The sequence below is a fragment of the Genypterus blacodes genome, unplaced genomic scaffold, assembly GCF_046128005.1.
Source record: "Genypterus blacodes isolate CSIRO-AG114 ecotype Tasmania unplaced genomic scaffold, CSIRO-AGI_Gbla_v1 ptg000107l_1, whole genome shotgun sequence".
NCBI lineage: Eukaryota > Metazoa > Chordata > Actinopteri > Ophidiiformes > Ophidiidae > Genypterus > Genypterus blacodes.
In genome coordinates this window covers 1,560,749-1,585,347 of record NW_027466911.1, presented here as the reverse complement: position 1 = coordinate 1,585,347, position 24,599 = coordinate 1,560,749, and the positions used below count along the sequence as shown (strand labels likewise).

Here is a 24,599-nt window from a genome sequence, read left to right as displayed (position 1 = left end):
GCCTTTGCCACCCAGAGGAGCCCCCGCTCTGTCACATCCAGAGGGCCTGCACCTCAGATTTAATCCCTCAGCTACTCACCCCCCGCTGGGCAGCGTGGAGAAGCCTCTTCTCCCTGATCCATCCAAGCCTCTCACGCCAGCGGCCACACTCATTAGACGGCTGATTATGATAGCGCGCCGGTGTAATGTTTAATCGAGTCTGACACCTGATTCGCCATGTTACAAATCCCGTCATGCAAATTGAGCCATTTGTGTTGTTTGATATGGAGAGATGGGCTATGAAATGAAAGATTAGCGCTGGAATGAGGCACCGGGGGGACGTGTGCCCTCTGCTCGCGCCGCTGTGATTACAAAGATGAGAACAAGCATCTTTTTCCTGCGCCGGTGTATCATGTCGGGCCGGAGGACATATTAAATTAACATGGTGTTTTTCTCCCCTGCAGGGAATCAGAAAAGCTGCCCATCACAGAGGAAATGTCTCGTCTGCCCCTGCAAACAGGAGCAGGATAATGGGCCTCTGGGAGCACGTCCTCTGAAATCACAGCCGCCCCGTGACAACTGATGTAAATAATTCAAACGCGCTCAGCCTTTCAGGTTTGCCGTCCACAAAGCGGCCGTATGATAGAAGCGATAGAACATCTTATGTGTCTGCGGCTGAGTCGTCTGCGTTTACATGAGATATTTCTATAGCAAAGCAAATGTAATTCCGTCGGCACGCTGTGGGGAAAGTCTTTCAATTTCAATGTAAAGACAAAACAATTTGCTTGGTCGGAGTGCCGCATTGAATTGAAATTGTAGCGCGGCGGTTGACACACAGATGGGCTGAATTAAATGGCAGCGAGCACAACGAGCCATTTTTCACAGCCCTGTAATGACACCTGTTTTGAGGATGACCACTCCTCATCCGCAGCGGAAAAAAAAGTGACAGTCGGAACAAGTGCTCTCCAATGTGTGTGTGTGTGTGTGTTTTTGTGTGTGTGTGTGTGTGTGTGTGCCTCACTTATCAGCACCCTTACTGTAAACATTTCATTTCCTCATCCTGTCAGAAATGTCTTTGTCGCCGCGTGTTGCTCGGGCTTTAATCTGAAAGACAAAGTCAGCCACAGAGCTCGGCCGCTCTCTGTTTGCCTCCAGCTTCCTCCTTTCTCATCTCCGCTGACAGCCGCGTCTTCAGACTGACTTAAGTTCATGTCCCAGTGTTTCTTGTTCTTTATTGAAATAGCAAAGGTCCCGTAAAGCATTTCCTTTTTAAGTGCCTCTCTATTTGTCTCTGTCAGTCTGAGGTTACTGTGCTGATGTTTATCTCCTGGTCAACAATGGATTACGTTACCACAAACACTGACAGTCACACGGGGACTTTATTTTATTTATTTTGCACTCTTGTGAGGACACTGCCGCCGTGCAGATTTGTGCCATGATTTCAGCCTCTCCGGGCAGATGGCCAGGACCCGCTTGTGAGTTATTGCAGCAGCAGCAGGAGCCTTTTATGTGAGTCAGTTCTTGTCTCGGTGGAGATCTACCTGTTTTTACAAGTCATCCCCTCTGAGAAACACCTGTACTGAGCAACAGGCTCATTGTTTTCCTCTCAGCTATATCGTAAAGTTTGAGCGAGCGCAGAGACAACGCCAGGCAGGTTTGCTGAATCACTCATCCTTCCTGGCGCCACGCGGCTGACTGCACACTTCCTGTCAGAAACACTCCATCATGAGAGATGTGGGTCTCCATGCTGGATACTGTAACTGGACTATTATCACTCATTTGGCTTATTTGGTTGAGGAAAGATATATTCCAGCAAGATAAAGAAGTATTTCATTGCTAAAATTACCATTTTTACTTGATTAACAATGATAAAGGGGAAGTGGACATATTGATAGTTGGTAGTTAATTTTTAATATATGGCAGAAGAGAGTAGATGGTGTGAACGCGGTGTGACTCAGGTTTCACTCACAGCTCCTTTTAACTGCAGGGATTAAACAGGGACGAGCGGCTCTTTCCTCTTAAATATAAACGTTACTGTTTTCCCAAACCGGCCGGAATATTGTAAAGTTATTGATTAGCTGTCATGTTCGGTGGCTCTTATTGATGGCGGGAGAATGTGAAAGTAGCCAGCAACCTGGATGTAAAGATCAGGATTTATTGCCCAGAATCTCTTGAACAATTTTATCAAAAGCCCATTCCACTGTGACATTTTTTTTCTCCCATAAATCAGCGAGGGGAAATCTATCAGCGGACAGTAGTGAGAGATAGATGAGCAGAGGGATGAGAGGGTCAGCAGAGATTTTTCACTGGTCCTCCCCGTCACAGCCGCAGCCTCACTTTTTCACCTTTATGAATTGGTCTTTTACTGACTGGCTCGGGCTTTTAATTTGTTCCACACACTAAAAAAAAACCCCACAACCCCTCTGAACATTCAGACTTTGCACATAAGATAATATATTGATTGTTAAAGCACTGGTGCATTGGTTTCCTGGCTCATATTTAAATCGCACAAACTTTAGATAAATGGCTCTCTGCAGATAGATCAACCTCTATATTATTAATATCCTGGATTTATTCTATTTTGGCAGCTATGATAAAGAAATGAAGCATCGGGGGTCTTTATACATGTGATTTGTAAAATTCCTTCAGTGTTAATTCCAAGTAGGTTACATGAAGAAAGAAGCGAAACAGATAGAGGCTAAAACACTGAACACACACTCAAAGGAAGCACCGAGTCTGAGGCAACACTTAAAAATAAAGAGAAATAACGCCTGTAGTTTGACTCCTATGCAGGATTCTTTAGCTTCATATCCATGTTTTGTACTGCAAAGTGGACGTGTCACACGCAAACAAAGAAGCTACTCTTTTTTGCTTCATTAAGATGAATTCAAAAAGCTTCACGGTTTGCGTCCCCACACACACATACTTTTGTTGTGACCGTGAAATTTGCTCAGTTTTTTTCCCCGTCATTTGATAGATTTATTCCTTTGTCATTACTCTCAGTGCCGAGTGTTGGTGCACCAATAGTCCATCCACCCAATCTGATTTGATTGAAGGCCTTCATTTGCTATGCGGCCATGTAAAGTAGAAGCCTTGAAATATCACACTGACCTTGGTGTTCCTTTCTGATTCATTTTGCTCTGACATGCTGCTGCTTCCTCATATGGGGGTTTCTCACTACTAACGCGTCCGACTGATACACTCACCATGCAGCTCCTCCTGGAATTTAAAAATACACTTTACATATGAAATGCTGTAGAAAATCTTATTTACGAGTGTAACATTTCTACCGTTGTGTTGGTCGGTGTAAAATTCATCTGCTTGAGCTTTGCCAAATGTATTTGCTGCATTTATTCTGCACAAAAAAACAAAAAAAACATTTGTTGCTTCTTTTCTACGTAGAGAAAAAAAAGAAAATCAAACTTTTTGTGTTGAATTATTTTTTTTATTTTTGCATTTTTCCATTGTGGGCAGATTTGAGCTGAGATGAAGTGAAGCAGGGAGTCTAAGATCTTTATTACATTTATTCTACATCATTTTTCATTATTTATGTTTGTGTTATTCTAAACTAATACTATCGCCCCTTTGTTGACATGATTGATTATGTAGATGTATTAATGCGTCAACATAAATCAACGACGGCTCCGGTGTGGTGTGTGTGATGTCGGCTTCCTGGTAACAGATACAGTATGTAAAGTCAAAGCTGTGATCCAGACCTTGTTTACTAAAAGCAGTTTTGGCTGAATCTCATCTACATAATGTTTCCACCGCTGACAACTTCACTATCTGAGTTTAAATGTGGGCAAATCTGCATTTTTTTCTGGCCATGAATATTATCCTCTTATTGCCTTTATAGGATGATACATTGCAGAAAGTAACGATCCACGCCGGCCCTTTGTGGTTCAGCTCCCATCCCGGGCTGTGCAGTGCAGAATGCTTGTGTGGTTGAAATGGCTCCTCGCCGTTGTCAGGTCACATTGTTGGCATACCTGCTTCCTGTGCCCTGAGGGACCCAGGCAGTGAACATCGCGGATGAGTGAGCCGCCTAGTGTCGTCTACCTGCCTGATTTACTGTCCTGCCGCGTTTGAAGTCGGACAGGCGGAATTCACTCCACTCTGCTCCTTTGTGATCATTCCTCCCAGATTACAGCCCAGGTGAGGCCCCTCGCTCAGCCCATCAACCACAGGATATAGGAAGTACCTGTCTGTCATAGCCCCTGGTCATCTTTCCCGCGTCAGCATGTGGATGACCCACAGTGCGTTCACATTAAAGATGTTTAAGCGTCTTCAAAAATACAAATCTGACTGTTTTACAATTCCCGGCAGTGATCTGAGGTATGAGTGTATCAGCCTGGGAATAGCCCCGAGCTGTGGCGCTGTGTGTTTTAACCTGTTGTGGACCCAGACAGCCCAGGCTGAAGCTGGCGTCAGTCATGTTTTCTGTCAGACCTGTTCAGCGCACAGAGACACAAGCCAATACTCGTAACGTGTTCGGCTGTAACTCTTTTCCACAACGGCAACAGTCGCTGCGGCCGGGACCCAGACCTTTATCTTTTTTAGGTAAATGTCAACTGTATTTACTTTAAAATAGCCACAGTTCATGACAAAGTGTAATACAGCAATATTGCATTTGAAGCCACACTCACACAGGCTCTCTCTCTGCCGTCTGCACCCTGTAGACGTCTGCACATGTAGCTTTGAAATGCATTTGCATCAAGGCCTTTATCAAACCTCTCTGGTGTAAGCAGAGCAGAGAAGCACCCTACATATTTATGTGTTTTTCAATTTGCCCAACATCCCACCTAATCAGCCACCAGTGTACACGAGCTGGAGGTCCGAGTGATGCCGGCTTGGTGCGGCTGATTAGACTCAATCAGCAGAGGCTGAAACCAACATTTCCTTCAAAACAACCACACAGAGGTCTGGAATTTCTCCTCTCAGCGCATCAGCTAATGGCACAGCCAAATTTCCACTGACCGAATGACAGCTTGATTGCGAGGAGCGTGCTCATGTGGAATTGGGACGCTGATTTGGTGGCGCGCGTTAGACGGGGATCCTGAGAAATAAATGGCAGAATATAATCAGGGCCTCTAAAAGTTAAATAAAACAGAGACATCAAACAAATTGACCGGGGGGAAGATTTTGTAAGAGAGATGATCGATCCTGATGGCAGCAGCAACAGCGACTGGCATCACTTGATCATCAGTTTAGTTTAGTGCTAAAGGTAACAAGTGCAGGCAGGGGATTCATTCTCACTTAATGCATTAGCAAGTGTGCAGAGCCAAAGAAATGCTGTGTAACTAAATGAAGTCATGCATCACATCATATCACATCACAGACTGAGAGTAGAGATACTGAGACTGATAAAAGATGAAACATTTAGCACTTCAGGTTATTAAACTGGGTCAAAAAAAATGTAAAAACATGATCTATGAGTTCTGAAGCTTGTTAATATTTGAGTTTTACATTTAATTTAATTGTTCTCTTATATTATGTTTTACCTTTTGTCTGTTTGTGAGCAGAAATCAAAAAGCTATGAACCAATATTAAAAACAAAATGGTTTCTAATGTCAATAAAAGCAATTAAGTTCAATCACTATTATTATGATTATGATTATTATTGTTACATGTGTTTTTTTCTCTTTAGGCCAGTATGCTACTGACATTGGTAGATTGTGCCAAATGTACTTTGCTAACAGAATATATGAGGTCGTCATGTGGAAAGAATGATTTTCTAACATTGTTGCAGCACTGATGATGTCATGGAGAGTTGAAAAAAAATCTACCGAATCCAAACAAAGCAATTTACTGAGAAGCATTGTGAAAAAAAATCAAACAATCTTTTTGAGGAATAAGACCCTGAATATTTTATATTTTGTCTGTGATGAGGTCAGAGGTCAAACTCACAATGACAGATGAGATTTCAGATGAAAGAACAGCTTTGGTTTGTTGATCCACAAAGGCGGCTCATATATTTTCTCATCTCTCTTTGGCTATAAAGTGAGTGACTGCTGTGAAATAAACATCACTACAGTGGTTTGCATTAACATGTGTCAGATAAGAGACTTTCAAGTGTCTTTAGAGGAACTAAATAACTGCTATTGATACTTTAGCATTTCAATGAGCACCTTAACTCTCAAAGCTGTCATTGTTTTTATTTAAGGCTCAGGCTTCTTCTGCTGCTATCAGTGAGATTTCCCATTGAAGAGGAAATCAGAAGAGCCAACATTTAAATGGCTAAGAGGCCTTTGTATGTCGAGAGCTAAAGGGAGCTGTTTTGTCTTGCATCAGTATATTTTCATCTCAATGAAGTACTTCAAGGGCAAACAAAGTAATAGTGACAGCGCTGTCATTGTGCAGCTAATGAATAATGTTTTTCATAAAGGGCCTAACCTCGCTCAATTCATTTCTGCATAATTGATATCGGTGCCTGGTTGATTGACACTTCAGAATGAAACGTGTCCTCTGAGAACCTGATGGAGAACAGGCAGAGTGGCCGATTCATTCAGGACAGACAAAATAAAGGGTCGGCGGTGTAAAAGTCACGATGTCATTTTGATGACGGGGTCCCTCAGATTCACTTCAAAACAAATCTACACATCTTAATTTGTTGTTTTTGTTAGCTCGTGTGTAAATTCACATTTAGTCCTCTGTTTTTTAACACGCAAAATCACATTGTTAAATACAAAACTGTCAATCGTCAGCCAATTGTTGCCCAGTTTCATTTCGTACATAAATCCACATAAATGATAATAATACTGACAAATGCCGAGTGATCCGTGTCAGTATGAACTGCTCCACCTGCTTATGAACTCACACCGGCTTGACGGAGCTTTGCACGGGTTTCCTGAAGCAGCAGTGGGTCCCAAATTGAATTACATGCACATTTCTCAGCCACAAAGGGGAGCCATCACTAATTAAAACCATGTGATTGATGACAGTGACGCTTCATGCCAAAGGAGGATAAATCACTCTCACAGTCACTTTGCTGCATTGGTTCCTGTCTCCACACCACAGGCTACTGTACGTCCAACACCCTGCGCCGCCCACACCCACATCAACCTACACAACGCAGCAACACAGCGCACTTTTGTGTTGTTTGTTTGTGCGGCTTACCGTCTTATGTAATGTACTTTTGAGGAGACAAACAAAGTCATCCACAGAGGCCAACACTGTATGAATCTGTATCTCACATAAAGAACTTTAGCCTGTCATAAATATACTCTACATGCTCTAAATTGTGTTAAGTCCAACTATGACCCACTAAAAGGGAAGCTGTCAACCTGTCCATCCAGAGGCAGCACTTTGTGAGTAATTGCTGTCTAATGGCTTTTGAACCGAGTCAGTGTATTACACACACACGCACACACACACACACCAGCACACACACAACCTGAAGCTTTACTTTCTAAAGTCTTATTTTCTGGACTAAAGCTCAGCGTCACTTTAAGGCACAAAAGATGCAAACGCTTCCTTCCTGATCCATCTGTAACACTAATGACATAAGCTGAGATGATTCGGTGTCACATGTTTAAGATTTAGACTCACTAATTTAGGGAAAAAACACGTTGCATTGCTGACAAATGTGTTGGAGTAAAAAAAAAGTGTTGTTGTTTTTAACTTACAGCAATTAAGTTTGAATTGTTTTTTTCTCTAATAATGTTATATATTGATGCCATTTTTTTTGAATAAATAACATTTTCAAGAGTAAATTTCAGGTTTGTTTCCTTTATTTTCTCTAATTAATTTAATGCTTTAGTGGTTGTTTGTGGTCATTTTTAAAAGTGAATGTAAAAGCAAGAAAACTGACATCTGTGTGAATCAATTCATGTAAGTTACTTCCTAAATGCTGTTTGTTGTGCCCGTCAAATTCCAAAGTAAAAATAGATCAAAGGTTTTTTTTATAACACAAGAACGCTGGTAAGATCAGAATCTCCATGTTGCTGCTTTACCAGGGGTCCAGGTCTCCTGCCTCTGTAGATGGACCGTTCCACTGTTCCAGAGGTCTACAACTGCTGTCTGAGAATGGATTTTGAAAGGCCTAATGGTGGGGGCATCCACCTGAGGGGTGCAGCACTCACAGGCTTTAATTTGAGAGAGGGGTGGGTGGCATCTTCTGAGGCTTTTACCATTACACAGGTACTTCATTGTGGCTGCTGACCATTTGATCTTAAAATAATTTACTTAATGATCTCACCACGGGAGCAATTGGTGCTGCTCGATTAGTCTGCAAGGTCTAATGGACATGGGAAAGAAAGAGGATGAGGAGGAGGAGGAGGAGGGGTGCGAAGGGGGGAGGGGGGTGGCACAGTGAGAACTAGATGAATTTGCTTCGTAACCTTGTGGAGGTTCATTTTTAGCGTGACTTCAGAAGTGGAATTGTGATGGTGCTTCAGAACCGGCAAGAGTTAAAGGAGACATCAAACATATAAAAGCTGTTATTAATCTAATGTTACCAAAAGCTTTCTAAAGATATAATAGGACCAATAAAGTGCACGTTTGCAGTGAATCAACTGAGGGTGGGGAGCAATTATAGCCATGTTGGCTCACGCGTGTGTTTTCGAATTTAGTCACATTTACAAGAAGTTACAGTGATTCTACTTTTATTTCAGGTTTTATGTCTGATTTCTTCTCTGGAAATTGATCATTTAACATTAGATGGCAGGAACATGGGTTGACATGTGTATGATCCATGTTTAATTTGCTCTTTAAAATTTTAAAATTGTAACCGTGTCATTAAATGTAGAATTTCACTGCACTGGTTATAAAAACAATAGAATCATGTATAAAGTATTGCTGGGTATTATTTCATATATGTTATAACGAACTGAAGACAAACTTGGGGGAATGAAAGCTCAGAGCCCAGAACAGCTTCAGGGATCCACAGGAAGGAGTTGAAAAGGTCACTCCACTTCCAACACACACTTGGCTCGGTGACTGAGAGGCCTTTCTGAACCCTATAACAAGCTGCTGAACGGGGGATGGGGTCTAATGCAGCCATTAGGAGACGGTTGGAGTCAGGTAAATTGGAGCAGTTCACCACAACCCCTCCAGCAAAATATGAAAAACGGAACTAGGGGGGGGTGATGAGCGCCAAGCACTATTATTAAATCATAGATGGAGGTTGTTGGAGCACATGAAGTTGTCTGTTTGACATGTCATGACAAAATCTGGCTCAATGACAGGAAGAAGACAAATAAATCTTCCAATGGAAAAATTCTGATGGGAAAATGCAGTATAATTTAGTGTCATCACATTTAATGATGAGCTGCGATACATCTGTTTCTCTTGTCAGCGTTACGATCTTATTTAGAAAAATGCCAGATTATAGTTACAGTCAAATAGCTGCAGCCTGTCGAGATTATTTTCACAACACATGCCAGAAATGAATGAAATATAGCCGAGCTGGCCTCAATCTCAAGCCCCCGGAGCAGAAAGCACTAACTGCTTTTACTCTTTCTCATATGAAAAAAAACAAAAAAACCCTCGATTTAAATCCGTTGTTTAGGCTTGATGAAGGGATGTTCCCAAAGCTTTAATTAAATGATCAAGTAGGGGCCTGATACTTGTGGTGCCTACACGAGGAGGACAAACACTCCAGATGAAAGCCGTTTAGTTTGCACTCTTGATTGTGTGCGGAGACTTTTAACGGCGACGCGAGCAAAGGTCGACCTCTTCACTCTAAAGTGGCCATTAACTACACCGGCAACAATTAACAGCCATAATGAAACTAGTGCCAGTGTGTTCCGTGTTATATCTCCTTGGCTTATATTGCACATTGAATTACACAAGCTGGTATTTTTACGAGGACATATTAAGATTTAAATTCAGCTATTTCCTCCTATTGAAGTACTGATTCAGGATGTGTAAATACATGCAGGGATGTGTGTGTGTGTGTGTGTGGAGGAGCTTCCAGACTGTAAAACCTCATATGCATCTTAAACATTATTGACCCATCCCCCCCCCCCCCCCCCCCCCCCCGTCTGAAGTGCAGAAATCCTTGTGCTGGCTTCTGTCACAGACCACGAGATGTGCATATTAAAAGTTTGTAACCATAACACCTGTGATCCTCTGAGCGCCGAGCCCCCCTGAGCCGTGCACGGGGACATAAATCACCGCTTGTGAGTGGAATATCTCATGTCGGGCCGGCATTCCATAGCTCGTGATGGGATTAGGAAATCAAAAGGGCACGCGCTCTGCAAATGCTACACAAGGCCCCGAGGAAGAGTGTGGAGAAACAGCCGAGGAGGCTCACTGAGCTCTGTCATTTATAATGGTGCCGGACTGACACAAGCCCCTGGGACATTACTACAAACCCCAAACCACTGCCTGTGTCTATGTGTGCGTGTGCGTGTGCGTGTGTGTGTGTGTGTGTGTGTGTGTGTGTGGGTGGGTGTGTGTGTGTGGGTGTGTGTGCGCCATCCAAACAAGTATAAATTATGGTCTAAACCTAGCGGAAGCGCCAGTGGAAATTACAGGAAGAGCTCTGCTGTGTCTTCATTAGTCTTGCTTGTATTTTAAATAAATGTGCTGTACTTCATCATGGTGTCACGGTGATGAGGACCTTGTTATTCTTATTTCACCTGCTGTGGGAAACAGAATTACAATGTTTTATTTAACACGCGTGTAAAATCATTTTGACTGTATTTGCTGATGAAATAACAATGGCTGTAATGACATCACCGTGTGAAGAACATTGCACAGGGGGACGTTCAGCGCACCGCAATGCAAATATTAGATACGCTGAATGCTTTCAATGTATCATTGTGCTGCCATAGTCAAAACATTGTTGAGATTAATTTGCATTTATGGAGTGAATAATTACACAAATACACTATATGAGGAATAAAAGGAGCAGCCCAGGTTAAGGCTGAGTGACAGCAGCTTTGTCTGACGGGGCTTCACTTCATTTTCAGGAGCCCACAGTGACCTCAGGCATTATGGCCGTGGGGGCAGTGCCAGTCTCTCAGGACGCTGATTAAGTGGGATAAACCAGCCCCTCAGACACAAGTGGCCGGGCCGTCCTCAGGGGAGTCCTCAGTGCTACCTAACGGCCTGGACCGGCTTCCTCCACACACACGCATACACACACACACGCAAACACACAGACAAGCACACACGCAAACACAAACAACCGGTATAAGAAATGATCAAACTTAGGAACCACGTGTCTGGTTTACACGGCTATTTAGGTTTAGAATCCTAAATTGATTAATCCATATAGGCCATTTCAAAAAGCAGGGTTTAGGCCTAATCCTAATGTATGGCATATGTTCTAATATATGTGTGAACTAACTAAACAATGGGGACTTTACAACAATTGTAAGGTAATGGGTGCCCTTAAAGCCTTTGTATGGCGGCAGAGGAACACTTAAAACAAGCCTTTCAAGATAAGCGGCCGGCTGTTGTCCTGTGGCTTCCCGGTCCCCCAGGACAACATATCCATCAACAGATGCCCCAGGGTGTGGGGCCCAACAAATTTGTTCATTCTGGGGCTTACATAACACAGCATGAGGTTTAGCACCATGTATCTGGCAGGATTTGGTGTGATCTGTCAGATTGAGTGCTTATCGGGAGTCCTGCTTTTTTTTGTTTGTTTTTTTTTTGTTGAAACATTTCATTACAGGGGCGTTAAGTCATAAAGCAAAGGTTATGGTTTGCCACAAACATGAAACTACTTTGTCATGGCTGTATTTGCCAGGACAGGTGGAGCAACCGCTAATGACTGGATGACTGACAAGATATTATTATTTAGTCAATGCGATCAATTATTTGTTATGGCGGTGACCAAACAATGCACCCAGCGTGCGCCCTTCATCACACCCTGGGGTGGTAAATATGGCTTACAGGCTGATTTCTACTTTATTTTCAACCAGGTTTTCATTTGCCATTCATCAGGCCTGTTGTGATATTAATAAATATATATAAGTATACAATCGAAAGTGAGAGATCTATCTATCTATCTATCTGGCTATGATATATATGTCATAGATCTATAGGGTGACTGTGTCCGTGCAGTGAGCAGCCCACGCGGGGTCAGAAGCGCATGACGAGCTGCCAAAAGAGAAAAGCCAGTGCCCCCTACAGGACACCGCGGGTAGTGCAAAGCCGGACCGACTTCAGATGACACAAATTCAAGTTCCGTTTTCAATCTGTTACATCTATTTATTTACGTCTCTGCGCGAGCTCGGGTTCTTTATTTATCACAGTCAACCCAATAAAAATGCAGATTATAAAATAAAATAAATATATAAATAAATACAATAAAATCATGTAAATTCGTGTATAGGCAAATATAAAGGAGGATCAGCTCATCTGTGATCCTGTTGCTCCTGACTTACAGCTGGACTCCCTGCTGAGGCCTGTAGAGGGCGCCCCAGCGGTGTGGACCCCCTCACATGCAGGGGTCAGGACACACACACACACACACACACACACACACACACACACACACACACACACACACACACACACACACACAGCAGGTGATTATTGGTAAGCTGAAGTTGCTTTATGTATTTATCCAAGCTATATTGAGCTATTTAATTACATCCAGGCCTTATATATATATATATATATATATATATATGTATATGGGTGATGGGCTGCAGCTATGAACCGACGCAACATCAATTATACACCTATGATTATTGGTATGGCACCGGTAATTTCCAAACCCAGGTGAAACGGCAAATTGACGGACTGAATACGCGACGCAACGAGAGAAAAAAGTTTTCTTTGAACCTCACAACATGCTGCTATGGGAACTAACACAAGAAGTAACACAAGAATAAGATGTTTTAGAGGAGACAACATGTTATGATGGCTCTTTGTATCCTTGTCTTCTGTAATTATGAGGCGCAACAGTAACATAATAGTGAGACTTGTGCCTTCCTGTGGTGTTTGATTAAATGATACGTTTCACCAAGAGACCTACTGGTTAAAATGCTCGTCGTCTGTTTGTCCTCTTACCTCGTCTCACCACGTCTATTATCATTATTTCTGATTACACACCTTCAGGGTTTCAGTATACAATATAATGTAATGCTCTGATTTACACGGCATGCGTACTGAAAAGAAGAATCTGCTATTTCATATCTAGACACTAGAGATTTGCTTGCTCACGCTTGCTTGCCGCTCTGGGCTCATAATGGCGATCAATAGGAATCATCAACAACATTCTGATCTGGCTGCCAGGCATTGATAAACTACTTCAACAATATAAATTTACACAATTTCTGAAGGCCTAGAAGACAAAGTGCAAGATGTACAATAAGAATGCTGACTGTGACACAAACACACACACACACACACAGACAGAGACTGTCCAAACTGCAGCTTTATTATTTAATGTTATCTAATATTTAACTGATTTAGGCGAGGAAACAGATTATGCACGACTTAGCGTAGCGGTTTTATCTTGACAAGTTGATGAATGAGCTCAGATATTGACAGTCAGATCGCAGCACATCGTCTGAGGAGGCAGTGGATGGAGACGTTAGGAGGCCCGGGCTCAGCTGTGTAACCAGCCTTGGCAGGAAAATGGTGGAGGTCACGCGTGTAGTGGCAGAATTGTTTCCCCCGAGTCGAGGTCTAATATCTGGTTGCTCAAGAGGGCCCCGATTGTTGCAGTCTGTCTCCCTCACTCTCGCCCCTCTCGTCTTCTTCCTCTGCTAATGTTCTCATCTCTCGACTCCTGTTGTCTGTCGCGTAAACACATGCGCTGAATTTCCAGAGCGAAATGAGTGTGTGGGTGACATCGGGAGCCATCTTCGTCGCCGACGCCGCTTGAATGCATTGCCTCTAACTTGTTATTAGCGCCATAGCAACAGGCAGGCAATCTCTTCCCAGTAGGGGGTCTTGTCATTGTTAGTGATGAGGTCCAAAATGGTCGTGCCACCTGCAAACCTGAGGAGTTTGTCTCAGTCTCCTCTGCTTTTGCTTTCCCTGGGAGCCCGTTTCAGTGGTGTGAAGAGGGAAATAAAGCCAAGAAGTGCATGATGACACACAATCTACAACCAGGTGATCAGCGCTGCACTGCCAACGTAGCTGTCAGCATTACACTACTTAAGGATTGACCAGTGAATACATTCCTTAGATGCTCTTCCACTTTATTTGACACATTCAGGTTGCTCACTCTTGAAAATGAAGAGCAGTTTAAGGCCTTGTTAAATCTGTTGCTTGGCACTGCTGCTAAGACAACAGTCAAACACACACACTTTACTAGTTGATAATGTGAACAACTGGCTAATCCACGTCTAGAAGCACATAAGTCATCTTACAAACGGAATCATTTAAATTAATTTGATCGGTTTTCAATATATATTAAACTAATATAATATATCACATTCATGTCCATGCAGATATAAGATCAGACGCAGAATGATACTAAAACTTTCACAAACATAATGAAGACTGGTGACAGATTACACAAGTTTAAAGATTTCCATGGAAACAAACAGCCTCCATTAATGTAAAAAATTACAGTTTAAGACAAAGTTTGTATTTGAGCTCATGCTTGAAAAAAACAAAACATGGTTATGGTCCTTTAAATCAGGAGAGTTTGGATTAGTGTATGTTCTTATAATATTAACGTGTGTGTGTTGTGTGTGTGTGTGAATTCACTGTATCTTATCTCACTTTATTACAAACTATAACATGTCTTCCTATCTGTTCGCGCCAAAAAAGAGACTTTGCCGTGATTGACAATGTTGTCCGTTGCCTAGTGACGGCACGCGGTACCGCCCCCTCCCATAGTTTCACGACACCTGCGTGATTTCAGGGCAGCCAGCCGCCATAGCAACCTGTAAAAAAAACACCAAAGAGTCACTAAAGTCTGGACTATTTCCGACCTTAAATCTCGTTTCGTGCTCGTGTTGCGCTGCTAAAGATGTCGGAGTCATAGTCGTAGTCGTAACATGTCCGACGACGAAGCTCCGGCTGCTGGTCTGCTGGAGGACGTCAGAGTGAAGTTTGTCCGGGAAGAAGTCTGTGAGCTGTTGCGGCTGCGGCAGCAAACATGGGGGACCAAGGACCAGGAGACACTCAACACTCTGAGGGACTTCTTTGACAAGCACACGGTTGTCTTCCTCTCTCCGTCCAAAAGTGGCTTTCTGGAGGCTTCTCTTCAGGTAGGCCCGGGTGGTTCTCAACCGGCGAGGCGTGCACCACTGCCTGTACACAGTGATAAGTCGGGGGGGGGGGGGGGGGGGGGGACAAAACTGTTGAATTTCTTTGCCAATTATTTAGAAATACAATGTATTTGATTGAGAATTGCATTTTTAAAGGTTGTTTTTCTTTGTAATTCCCATCTGTGAGGGTCAGGAAATGTTTCTGCTATTTTCCGGACAGCAGTTTGTGGGGACACAAGTGCATCGGAATGACAAGACAGTTGTTGTTGTTGTTGTTGTGGAAGTTGCCGTCCTTACTAATATGACATCATTAATCATCATATGCACATAAGAGCACAGATCTATTTGACGGTCACTGTGTCTGTCCTCACAGATGTTGCTGCTGATGTTTGAGGTTGAAAAGTTGTGATGTTATTTTCAACCGCAGGTCATATCTGCTGCAAAGACCAAGCAAGCTTATGTTCTGAAGAGCAGAGCTGTACCCATCCACTCTGAAAACTACAGGGATCTACTGAGCTTCGGCCTCCTATGTCCATCACCGCTGACACAGCTGTCAAACATCGTCAAGCAGGTGATCATTAGAGCCTCCAGCCTGCATGTAGCTCCTGATGCACCGTGGAGCAAATTGTCCCTGTGAAGAACCTTATTCTGGCTGTGCAAATGACTCCGGTATTCTTATTGTCTTCTCAAGATATGTGTTCCACTTCTGTCGAACAAGAAAAACCATAAAACATGGCCGGCTGTGATGTCTGAGGATATTCTTCGACATGTGGAGAACATAAGCAGCAGGACTTCAGTTGTTCAGGGTCAGGTTTTAGGGAAAACGCTCCTTCCTGTTCCAGCACAGAGAGCTTGGATGGAAAATTCACTACATACCTTCAAAATGTAAGGAATCGCAACCATTTGTGTCTCAGATGTTTGATGTAAACATTTCAGAAACCGTCTTGACTCTGTCTACATGGTGACCCTCAGGTATGACAGCCATAACAGGATGGTGGCCCACACGCTAGAGTCCCACGTCATCACATGGACCAACTTAATCCAGAAGGTTCTAAAGGAGGATTCATCAGACGTACTGGTGGCAGGAGATCATCCAGATCCCACTGCCGAGATGAACTTTTGGGCCTCCAGGAAGAGCAACATACAGAACATCTATCATCAGGCATGTTCTCCTTTTACTTCACCTAAAAAACACAACTTTGTTTATTTTCATTTATTTACCGACATTCTTTAACTTACAGCTCCAGAGTCCTGTTGTTCAGAAGATGGAGAAGATGTTAGAGATCATGGAAAGCAGCTATCATCCAACAATCCAGACTCTAATTGGAAATGTATTTGATGGTAGGACAAGATGGAGTCTCCCAGCCGTAGTTTGTTTCAATATTTATATTGTTTGACATCTGATCATATTGATTGCTTTCCCCCCAAAAAATCAAAAGCACTGCAAGAAGCTCAGGACATTGACCTCCATCTGCAGCCACTGGGCGCACAATTGTCTCATTTGGAACGGAAAGGCTTTCCTCACATTGAGCCGATCATCCCTGCAGTGTTCCACACCGTCTTCCTCATCTGGACCAACTGCTCATCCTATCAGAGGCCTGCACGCATTGTGGTGCTTCTGCAGGAACTTTGCAATTTACTCATTCAACAGGTAGATCAGCCTCTCCTTCTGACAGCAGCTTCTAGATCTCATCCAGTAACAAACTCTCACGACTCCGCTTCAGTGCTTTTACCTCTGTTAAATGTTAAACAAAGACAGTGACGTCAGATCTTTCCTCCTGTAAGGCTTCGACGTACCTCTCTGCAGACCTGCTGCTCAGAGACGACCCAGAGGAGAGTCTGGACATGGTGACGAGGGTGATACAAGTCTTCAGAGGATTCAGGCAGAGCTATCAGAGGCAGAAGGAGAGGTCGGCCTGCCATGTGAAGCTCGCACGCTGGGATTTCCCATCTGCTGGGATTTTTACACGTTTCAACCTGTTTCTTAATCGCATGCTGCAGCTCAAGGTGAGGTCAAATTGTCCTGCTGGCTTTCACATGCTGTATCTGCACCAGTCCCCCCGCCACACACAGATTTGTCACCTGTTACCTCTTATATCTACAGGAGTTTTTTGAAATCACGCTGGTCTTTCAGAGGATGGAAAAGCTGGAGTTTGGTGGTCTTAAAGGCAAAATCTACGGTGAAAATGCTGCCCAGATAAATAAAGAGTTTAACCAACGCTGCCACGTGTTGAAACACAGCGAAAACAATCCACTTGATTGCAACTGCCAGGTAAAATTGCCAAAGTTTGGCATAATTCCCGATTCATAACCGCAACAGCTTTCCAGCACATATAGATAATATGTAAAGAACCGCATGATGACGGCAATGTAAAGTTGATTTAAACTGTCCTTGGTCGCTGGCATTTGTTGGCTCCGCCTGCACAGTAATACACATCACTGCCATAAACGTTGTGCACATAATTATATAAGCATAATGTTGCAAAAGTGAATCTGTCATGTCAGGACAAGTGTGTCTGTCTCTGTGCTTCTCCTGAGGCCTTTGCAACAATGATTACTGACAAACGTTCATTCCAATTGTCATTTCCCTGACACGTCTTTAATTTGTGTGTCAACATGATTGTTAAAGCGAAAATGACATCTTTCTTCTCAAAGATTCTCAAGGACTGCTGTAAAACCTACTGATAACAGCTTCAATATCCACCTCTACTGTTTACTTTTATCATGAATAGATTTAATTTTGTATTTGAAGGACTTTGAAAATGACTATAAGGATTGCAAAGTGAAGATTGAGGACTTTGAAAGCCGCCTCGCCTCCATTCTGTGCTCGGCCTTTAAGGACTGCTCAGATCTGGAGTCGGCACTCAAAGTAAGTAACGACTGGGATGGATGCTGATGACAGCTCTGATGAGTAAGTTGAGTAATGAATGACAGAGCTATTACGTCCGGGACGCCTGCGTAATTCATTTTGTGCCCTTCAGATGTTAACCATTTTGGAACCTTTCCTGGAGAGGAGACTGATCAGACAGATATTCTGCCCCAATTTCCGTGTGCTGCTGCAGCATTTCAGAGAAGAGCTGGAGAAATGTAGAGTCCTGTATAAAACACAGGCCAGCCAGGTACTGTATGGAAATTGTATCATAGCAACGTGCATACAAGGCAGAATAGCCATTGTTTGGAGGGGCTTCACCTCTTTGTCTCTGTGCTTACAGATGGAGAGGGGTCTCCTTAAGAACATGGCTCACACATCTGGAGTTCTGAGGTTGGCAAAGATGCTCAGGGAACGATTTCAAAACCCCTGGGAGAAGCTAAGATTGTTCTTTGACAAGTCAGCGCAAACCCTTTATTATTATTATCTTAAATTTGCAGTATGTGTGAGTGACATTTGATTCAAAATTACGTAATCTGTAATGTTTCCAGGCCTGTGATGGGTGCAGAGATGGCATGTGAGTACGGCATGTACACAGAGATGTTGAGTCTCCTGGATCAGCATGAAGAGGATATTTACTCTAACTGGTGTAATGGGCTGGAACACACCTGCTTGTTCAACCTGAACCAGCCGCTTATCTCTAGAAATATCTCATCTGGCCTGATCTCCGTCAACTTCAATCCAAAGGTAAATTACCCAGAGAGGACGTGGGCGCTCACACCTCGTTTAGGTGCGAGTCATAAGTGTTTGAACGTCTCGCAGATGCATAGCTGCAACTTTCATTTTGGCAGATTTAGCCACGGATGCCTTAATGATATTTTATGCAGTCAACTTATTCACAGAGGGATTCTGTTAGTTGGACAAAACATTTGACCCCTGCCCCGCTGTGACTGTGTGTGTGTAAGTCGCCGTCTCTTTTCATTCCCCAGCTGACTGAAATCTTGAAGGACGTGAAGTACATTCAGACTCTCAGTCAGGTCACCATTCCTGCAGGGGCGATGGCTATTTTCCAGAAGAGTGACATGTTCACAAAGGTTCGACACCACACACATCACCCCAAGAGCTCACTCCTTTTTACGCCTGCTCGTGTTAATATGCAAAGTCTGCCTGCTATGCTTGTTTCTTTCAGTATGTGAGCAGTCTGCAGCTTTTAGCACAGTGGTACAACAAGCTGAGGCAGATGGTGCTACAGGTGGAGTTCCCTCTAATCAGAGCCGAGCTGCTGTCCATAGACGTGCAGCTGACAAAGGCAGAGACTGACCTGACGTGGCAGGATCAGGAGTGCTGGACCTTCATCAGCACCATCAAAGATCTGATCCACGACCTTTTGCTACGCGTCCGTCGATCCAAGGACAATTGCGGCGCCGTGCAGTCGCTGATGAAGGGATGGAGCAAACAGGCCATGTTTGGCAGGAAGGACAACAAGAAAAGCACGCTCATACAGCTGGAAGAGCGGGGAGACTGCGTCAACAGGAAGTACAGCACGATACGGAAGGATGGCGATACCATCCACAAGCTAGTACAGGTGTGTATGTCGAGAGTGTTTTTGGAATGTATTCATCATTTTCAGTCTTATATTTCATTTATTTCAAAGTTTGTACTTAAAAGACCTTCAGAGGTGCAAGAACAACCAAAAACGCTCCATATCACATGACTTTTTAAGCACCTTGAGTACTCCCCATCTCTCCAACATGCTGTCTCTTCACCAGGAGAACATGGTCCTTCTCCATGTTGACCCAGGCTCAGAAGCGTGGCAGTCCTACCTGGAGTATGTGGATGAGATGGTAGTGGACGGGCTCTTCAGGTACATCAGTAACTCCCTGCAGTTCTTTGTGGAGAACATGGAGGCGGGCTCCTGTCAGGCTCCTCTGTTCGAGGCTCACCTGTTGCTGAATGGCTCAGTGCTGACCTTCGTTCCCTCAGTGGAGAGAGATGCTGGGGACGGCGCCTATGAGCTGATTGAGGGGCTGGTAGGAGACGTATTCAAGACCTCCGTGAACATCAACAGAGTGGCCACACACCTCAGCTCAGAAAGCTATCAGGTACAGCTGTAGTGACCTCCTTGCTGTTGTCTGTGCAAGTCTAACTACATGACATGTAGTGAAGTGAGTGGATCAGTCATAGTTTGTGTTCATTCTCACAGGATGTGATGGATGACATGCTGGATTTGTTGGACCTGAGGCAGGAGATCATGGACCACGTGGAGAACGTTCTCAAGAAAGCACAACGTTACCAGCGGCAGTTTGATTGCTACACCCACCTGTGGCTGGAGGACAGAGCCGAGCTTCTCAGGCAGTTCCTCCTGTACGGACGTGTGCTCACACATGAGGAGATGGAGGCTCACAGAGCAGGACTGCTGCCTGAGAGACCCCCGACTACTGATCAGTTCAAAGAACAGGTACACAAGTACTCTGCACACACTCTCTGTGTTCTCTGCTCGTTTGGGTTTCTCTTGTTAGTATTTGTCTTAATTTTACAGATAGATTATTATGAGGACCTCTACACTAACATCTCCAAGCTTGAAGACTTCAGAGTGTTGGATGGATGGTTCCGGGTGGATATCAAGTCATTCAAAGTCAATCTTCTAAACATGATAAAAAAGTGGAGCTGGCTGTTCAAGGGGCATCTTATGGCTTTTGTCACTAACAGGTAAAAGTGCTTTCTGCATCACTGATACACACATAACAAAGTGTAGCATCAGCTGTACTCACTCTGCACGCTGCCCTGCTCAGTCTCGATGATCTGGAGGAGTTTGTCAGAGCTGCGGTCAAAGGGCTGGACCAGCCTGTGACTAAAGGAGACCACCAGGGCTTAGTGGAGGTCATGAGTCACCTGCTTGCTGTGAGGGACAGACAAACGACCACAGACAAGATGTTTGAGCCCCTCAGAGACATAATCGCCCTCCTGGAGCGATATGGAGTGTCCATATCAGAACAGGTCCACGCTCAGCTGGAGGTAAGGTCCCAACTGCATATGTCAAGTTCCATCAGGATACTGGACGTATATTTATTTAGTGACCATTCAACCTTTAATTGTCTCTTAAGGAACTCCCGGAAAAATGGAATGCGGCTAAGAAACTGGCCTTGAAAGTGAGGCATGAGGTGGCACCGATGCAAAACGCAGAAGTGATGGTTATACGAAGGAGATGCATGGCGTTTGAGGTGAGACGACACTTCCTGTTTATATTTATATTTGAACAATGTTACGCTGCTTACATCCTCTGAATTCTTCCTCAGGTGAAACAAAGTCAATTCAGGGAGACCTTCAAAGCAGAGGCACCCTTCGGTTACACAGCAGAGTGTCCCTACACCAGCATTTTGAAAGTATTAGTTCATTCAATCAATTATACATTAAAAACATTGATAATATGTTTTATTCGTCAAATAACAATTTTCATGTTCATGTTCCCTAGTCTGAAAAAGCAGTTCAAGCTTTGGAGAAAGAAGTGGCTGAGCTGCAGGAGTCCACAAAGCTGTTTGACGTCACCATCCCGGACTACAGAGACATCAAACTCTGCAGACGAGAGATCACCGTCCTCAAGGAGCTGTGGGACATGGTGGTATTTGTGCAAGTAAGCAGCTTCATGTGCATTATATACGTAAACATCCCCATTCTTCAGAGACAGAGGTACTTCCTCATGACCTCACCCCAGAATAACCGTTCTTTATTCTGTGACTGCTCTATGACCTTTAAATGACCCTCAACACATTCACCTACGTGTGTGTCTTTATCTATACAGAGCAGCGTGGAGAACTGGACAATGACCAAGTGGAGGCAGATAAACGTGGACCAGATGGACGCAGAGCTGAGGATGTTTGCCAAGGTGAGGGTCACCAAGAGAGACGAGTGGGTGGGATGTAGCACTTTTACATCACACAGCACATCTCTCCCGCTGTCTCGCCTCCACTGATAACTAACTACCCGCCTTCTGTTTGTGTAGGACATACGCAAGCTCGACAAAGAGGCACGCGTGTGGGATGTGTACGCCGGTTTAGACCTGTATGTGAAGAACTTGTTGACGTCACTGCGCGCCGTGAGTCAACTGCAGAACTTGGCAATACGAGAGCGCCACTGGGTGCAGCTGATTAGAACAATTAAGGTGTGTAAATACACACAGTAGAGGTCTTCACCAGAATACGAATATGATTTAAGTCCAACATTGAAATCTGAGACTTTAATTCTTCTTAAGCAGATGGACTTCACGGTGACTGACAGCACCACACTGGAAGACCTCTTGGCTCTGCAGCTCCATTTGTTTGAAGAGGAAGTTCGCTCTATTGTGGACAAGGCAGTCAAAGAAATGGCGATAGAGAAGGTTCTTCACTTTGATCCTGGGATACATACAGCTTATAAAAAATATCCTCTAGTAAACTTCTGTGTTCATCAAATACAGCTTGGAGAATAAAATGTCCATTCTTTTTGTTTCAGGTTGTAGCAGAGATAAGTCAAACGTGGGCGTCAGTGGAGCTCTCATATGAAGATCATTACAAAACCTCTGTGCCTCTGCTTAAATGCGATGAAGCACTTATCGAAACTCTTGAGGACCATCAGGTAAACTGTCTAAACTCTGGATAAACGCTTTGCATGCAACATTCTAGTGAAGGAACCAGCATAATGGTTTTAAATGTAGAGCTTGTTCTCAACATCCATTGTCTCGGGGTTGAGTGTAGTGTTGAATGCAGAGAGGGGCTGTCCAGCCCGCCTCAGAGCACAGCTGAGAGCAGAGACTTCGCCATTGAGACCTCAGATTTATAGCCGCTGTAGGACAGAGGGCATTGTTGCACCGTGGCGCTCTTTGTACGCGTGCACCAGATGTATTGCAGGGTTACAGCCGGCAATTAGACGGCTTGACACCCCAGTGCCTCCATCTTTGTATAAACAGACTGTTTCCCTCCCCCACCTTTTTTTGTAGCTTGATGTATTGTTGCGGAAAAAATGAATATCCAGCAGCACATTTAACTAATATCTGTAATGATATGCGGCAATTATGAAGTCACCTTTGACCTCATCTAAAAATTGTGGTAGTTTTGTGTTATTCAGTCGGTAAAGAAATTCTAACAAAATAAACATAAAAGTCTCTCTGCTTCTTCCTCCAGGTTCAGCTGCAGAGCATTTTTCAGAGTAAGCATGTAGACCACTTCCTGTTCCAGGTGTTGGAACTCCAGAAACAGCTAACTGTAGCTGACTCTGTGCTGATAGTCTGGATGGAGGTGCAGAGGACATGGGTCTACCTGGAGAGCATCTTCAAAGGCTGTGATGACATCTGCCAGCAGCTGCCTGCAGACGCACACAGATTTTTGGCTATTGACTCTGATTTTCAGGTTGACCTAATTATGCAGGAGGATTGTTGTTTAAAATCCCATACTATAGAAATACTAATGCTGTGTATGTTCGTCGTTATTACAGGAATTAATGTTGGACAGTGCAAAGACTAAAAATGTCATCGAAGCCACCAACAAACCTCACCTATATGGGAAGTTAGAAGATCTACAGAAAAGGTTAGTGCTTCATTTTATACTTAGACTTCATTATATCTTAAAGTTCAGTGCTTACTGTGCTTTACCTTTTTCTTCTGAAAGGCTGGCACTGTGTGAAAAAGCTCTGGCTGAATATCTGGAGACCAAAAGACTTGCTTTTCCACGTTTCTACTTTATTTCATCTGCGGACTTGTTGGACATTCTGTCTAAAGGAAGTCGTCCTCGAGAGGTACCCTGGCATGCAAGTTGTCTTAGTTTACATAGTTAGACATTTTGGTCTTATGGCTCATTGTCTTTTGCAGGTAACTTCCCACCTCTCAAAATTATTTGACAACATGTCAGATCTCGAGTTCTCTAAAACTGGACAACAGGATAATAATAAATTTGCTGTGGGCATGTACAGCAAGGAACGAGAATATGTCCCGTTCCAGAACGATTGTCACTGCTACGGCGCGGTAAGATCAGGTTCAGCTTCGAGATCCAGAGAACATATCTGAACGTATCTAGCTATCCCAGAACATTCCTTATCTAACTGAGGATATGCTGGGTATTTCAGGTAGAGGCGTGGCTGACATGTCTGGAGGACTCCATGAGGGAGTGTGTCAGGGGTCACCTGTCCGAGGCTGTGTCTGTGTATGAGGACAAGTCCAGAGAGCAGTGGATCCTGGACTTCCCTGCACAAGTGGCCCTCACTGGATCTCAGATCTGGTGGACCAATGATATGGAGCTTGTTTTTAAAAAACTGGAGGAAGGCTTTGAGTCAGCACTGAAGGACTACAATAAGAAACAGGTTTGATTTATATTCACCCAGAATTCATGTGGAACAATCCAATAATACTGTGTATTACCTTGAAGTGTCTGACTTGTCCGGATAGAAATTAATTTCCTTGAAGAAAATGCACTGTGATTGCAATTTCTGAAAGGTTTGCTGAATGCTGAAGACTTGCTTGAAAGATTTGAGTGAAGGCCTGAAAAATGTTTTAATGGTTACTCTACTTTAAAGTATGAAGAAGTTAAAAGGGCCTGAATTATGAAAGGGCCCAAAGGAAATTTTAATGTATTTTAATAGTGAATGGCTGAATT

At 43.7% G+C, this 24,599-nt stretch overlaps 2 protein-coding genes across 2 annotated transcripts in view; one reads left to right on the top strand and one right to left on the bottom strand.

Annotated features, from left to right (window-relative positions):
* LOC143008753 (CXADR-like membrane protein) overlaps positions 1-24,599 on the bottom strand; it is a 249,425-nt gene that overhangs the window by 34,510 nt on the left and 190,316 nt on the right. The window lies entirely within an intron of this gene.
* LOC143008736 (dynein axonemal heavy chain 11) overlaps positions 14,898-24,599 on the top strand; it is a 33,707-nt gene continuing 24,005 nt past the window's right edge. Inside the window, exons 1-30 of the mRNA XM_076160606.1 lie at positions 14,898-15,110; positions 15,538-15,681; positions 15,802-15,995; positions 16,083-16,272; positions 16,352-16,451; positions 16,550-16,761; positions 16,896-17,117; positions 17,215-17,382; positions 17,863-17,979; positions 18,092-18,229; positions 18,323-18,438; positions 18,531-18,726; positions 18,969-19,073; positions 19,169-19,564; positions 19,749-20,081; positions 20,183-20,437; positions 20,519-20,688; positions 20,772-20,994; positions 21,084-21,200; positions 21,276-21,362; positions 21,452-21,610; positions 21,779-21,862; positions 21,980-22,138; positions 22,232-22,354; positions 22,468-22,590; positions 23,136-23,360; positions 23,446-23,537; positions 23,619-23,745; positions 23,819-23,971; positions 24,073-24,306. Coding sequence (XP_076016721.1) covers positions 14,898-15,110; positions 15,538-15,681; positions 15,802-15,995; positions 16,083-16,272; positions 16,352-16,451; positions 16,550-16,761; positions 16,896-17,117; positions 17,215-17,382; positions 17,863-17,979; positions 18,092-18,229; positions 18,323-18,438; positions 18,531-18,726; positions 18,969-19,073; positions 19,169-19,564; positions 19,749-20,081; positions 20,183-20,437; positions 20,519-20,688; positions 20,772-20,994; positions 21,084-21,200; positions 21,276-21,362; positions 21,452-21,610; positions 21,779-21,862; positions 21,980-22,138; positions 22,232-22,354; positions 22,468-22,590; positions 23,136-23,360; positions 23,446-23,537; positions 23,619-23,745; positions 23,819-23,971; positions 24,073-24,306 — 5,175 coding nt within the window. The remainder of the gene's footprint in view (positions 15,111-15,537; positions 15,682-15,801; positions 15,996-16,082; positions 16,273-16,351; positions 16,452-16,549; positions 16,762-16,895; positions 17,118-17,214; positions 17,383-17,862; positions 17,980-18,091; positions 18,230-18,322; positions 18,439-18,530; positions 18,727-18,968; positions 19,074-19,168; positions 19,565-19,748; positions 20,082-20,182; positions 20,438-20,518; positions 20,689-20,771; positions 20,995-21,083; positions 21,201-21,275; positions 21,363-21,451; positions 21,611-21,778; positions 21,863-21,979; positions 22,139-22,231; positions 22,355-22,467; positions 22,591-23,135; positions 23,361-23,445; positions 23,538-23,618; positions 23,746-23,818; positions 23,972-24,072; positions 24,307-24,599) is intronic.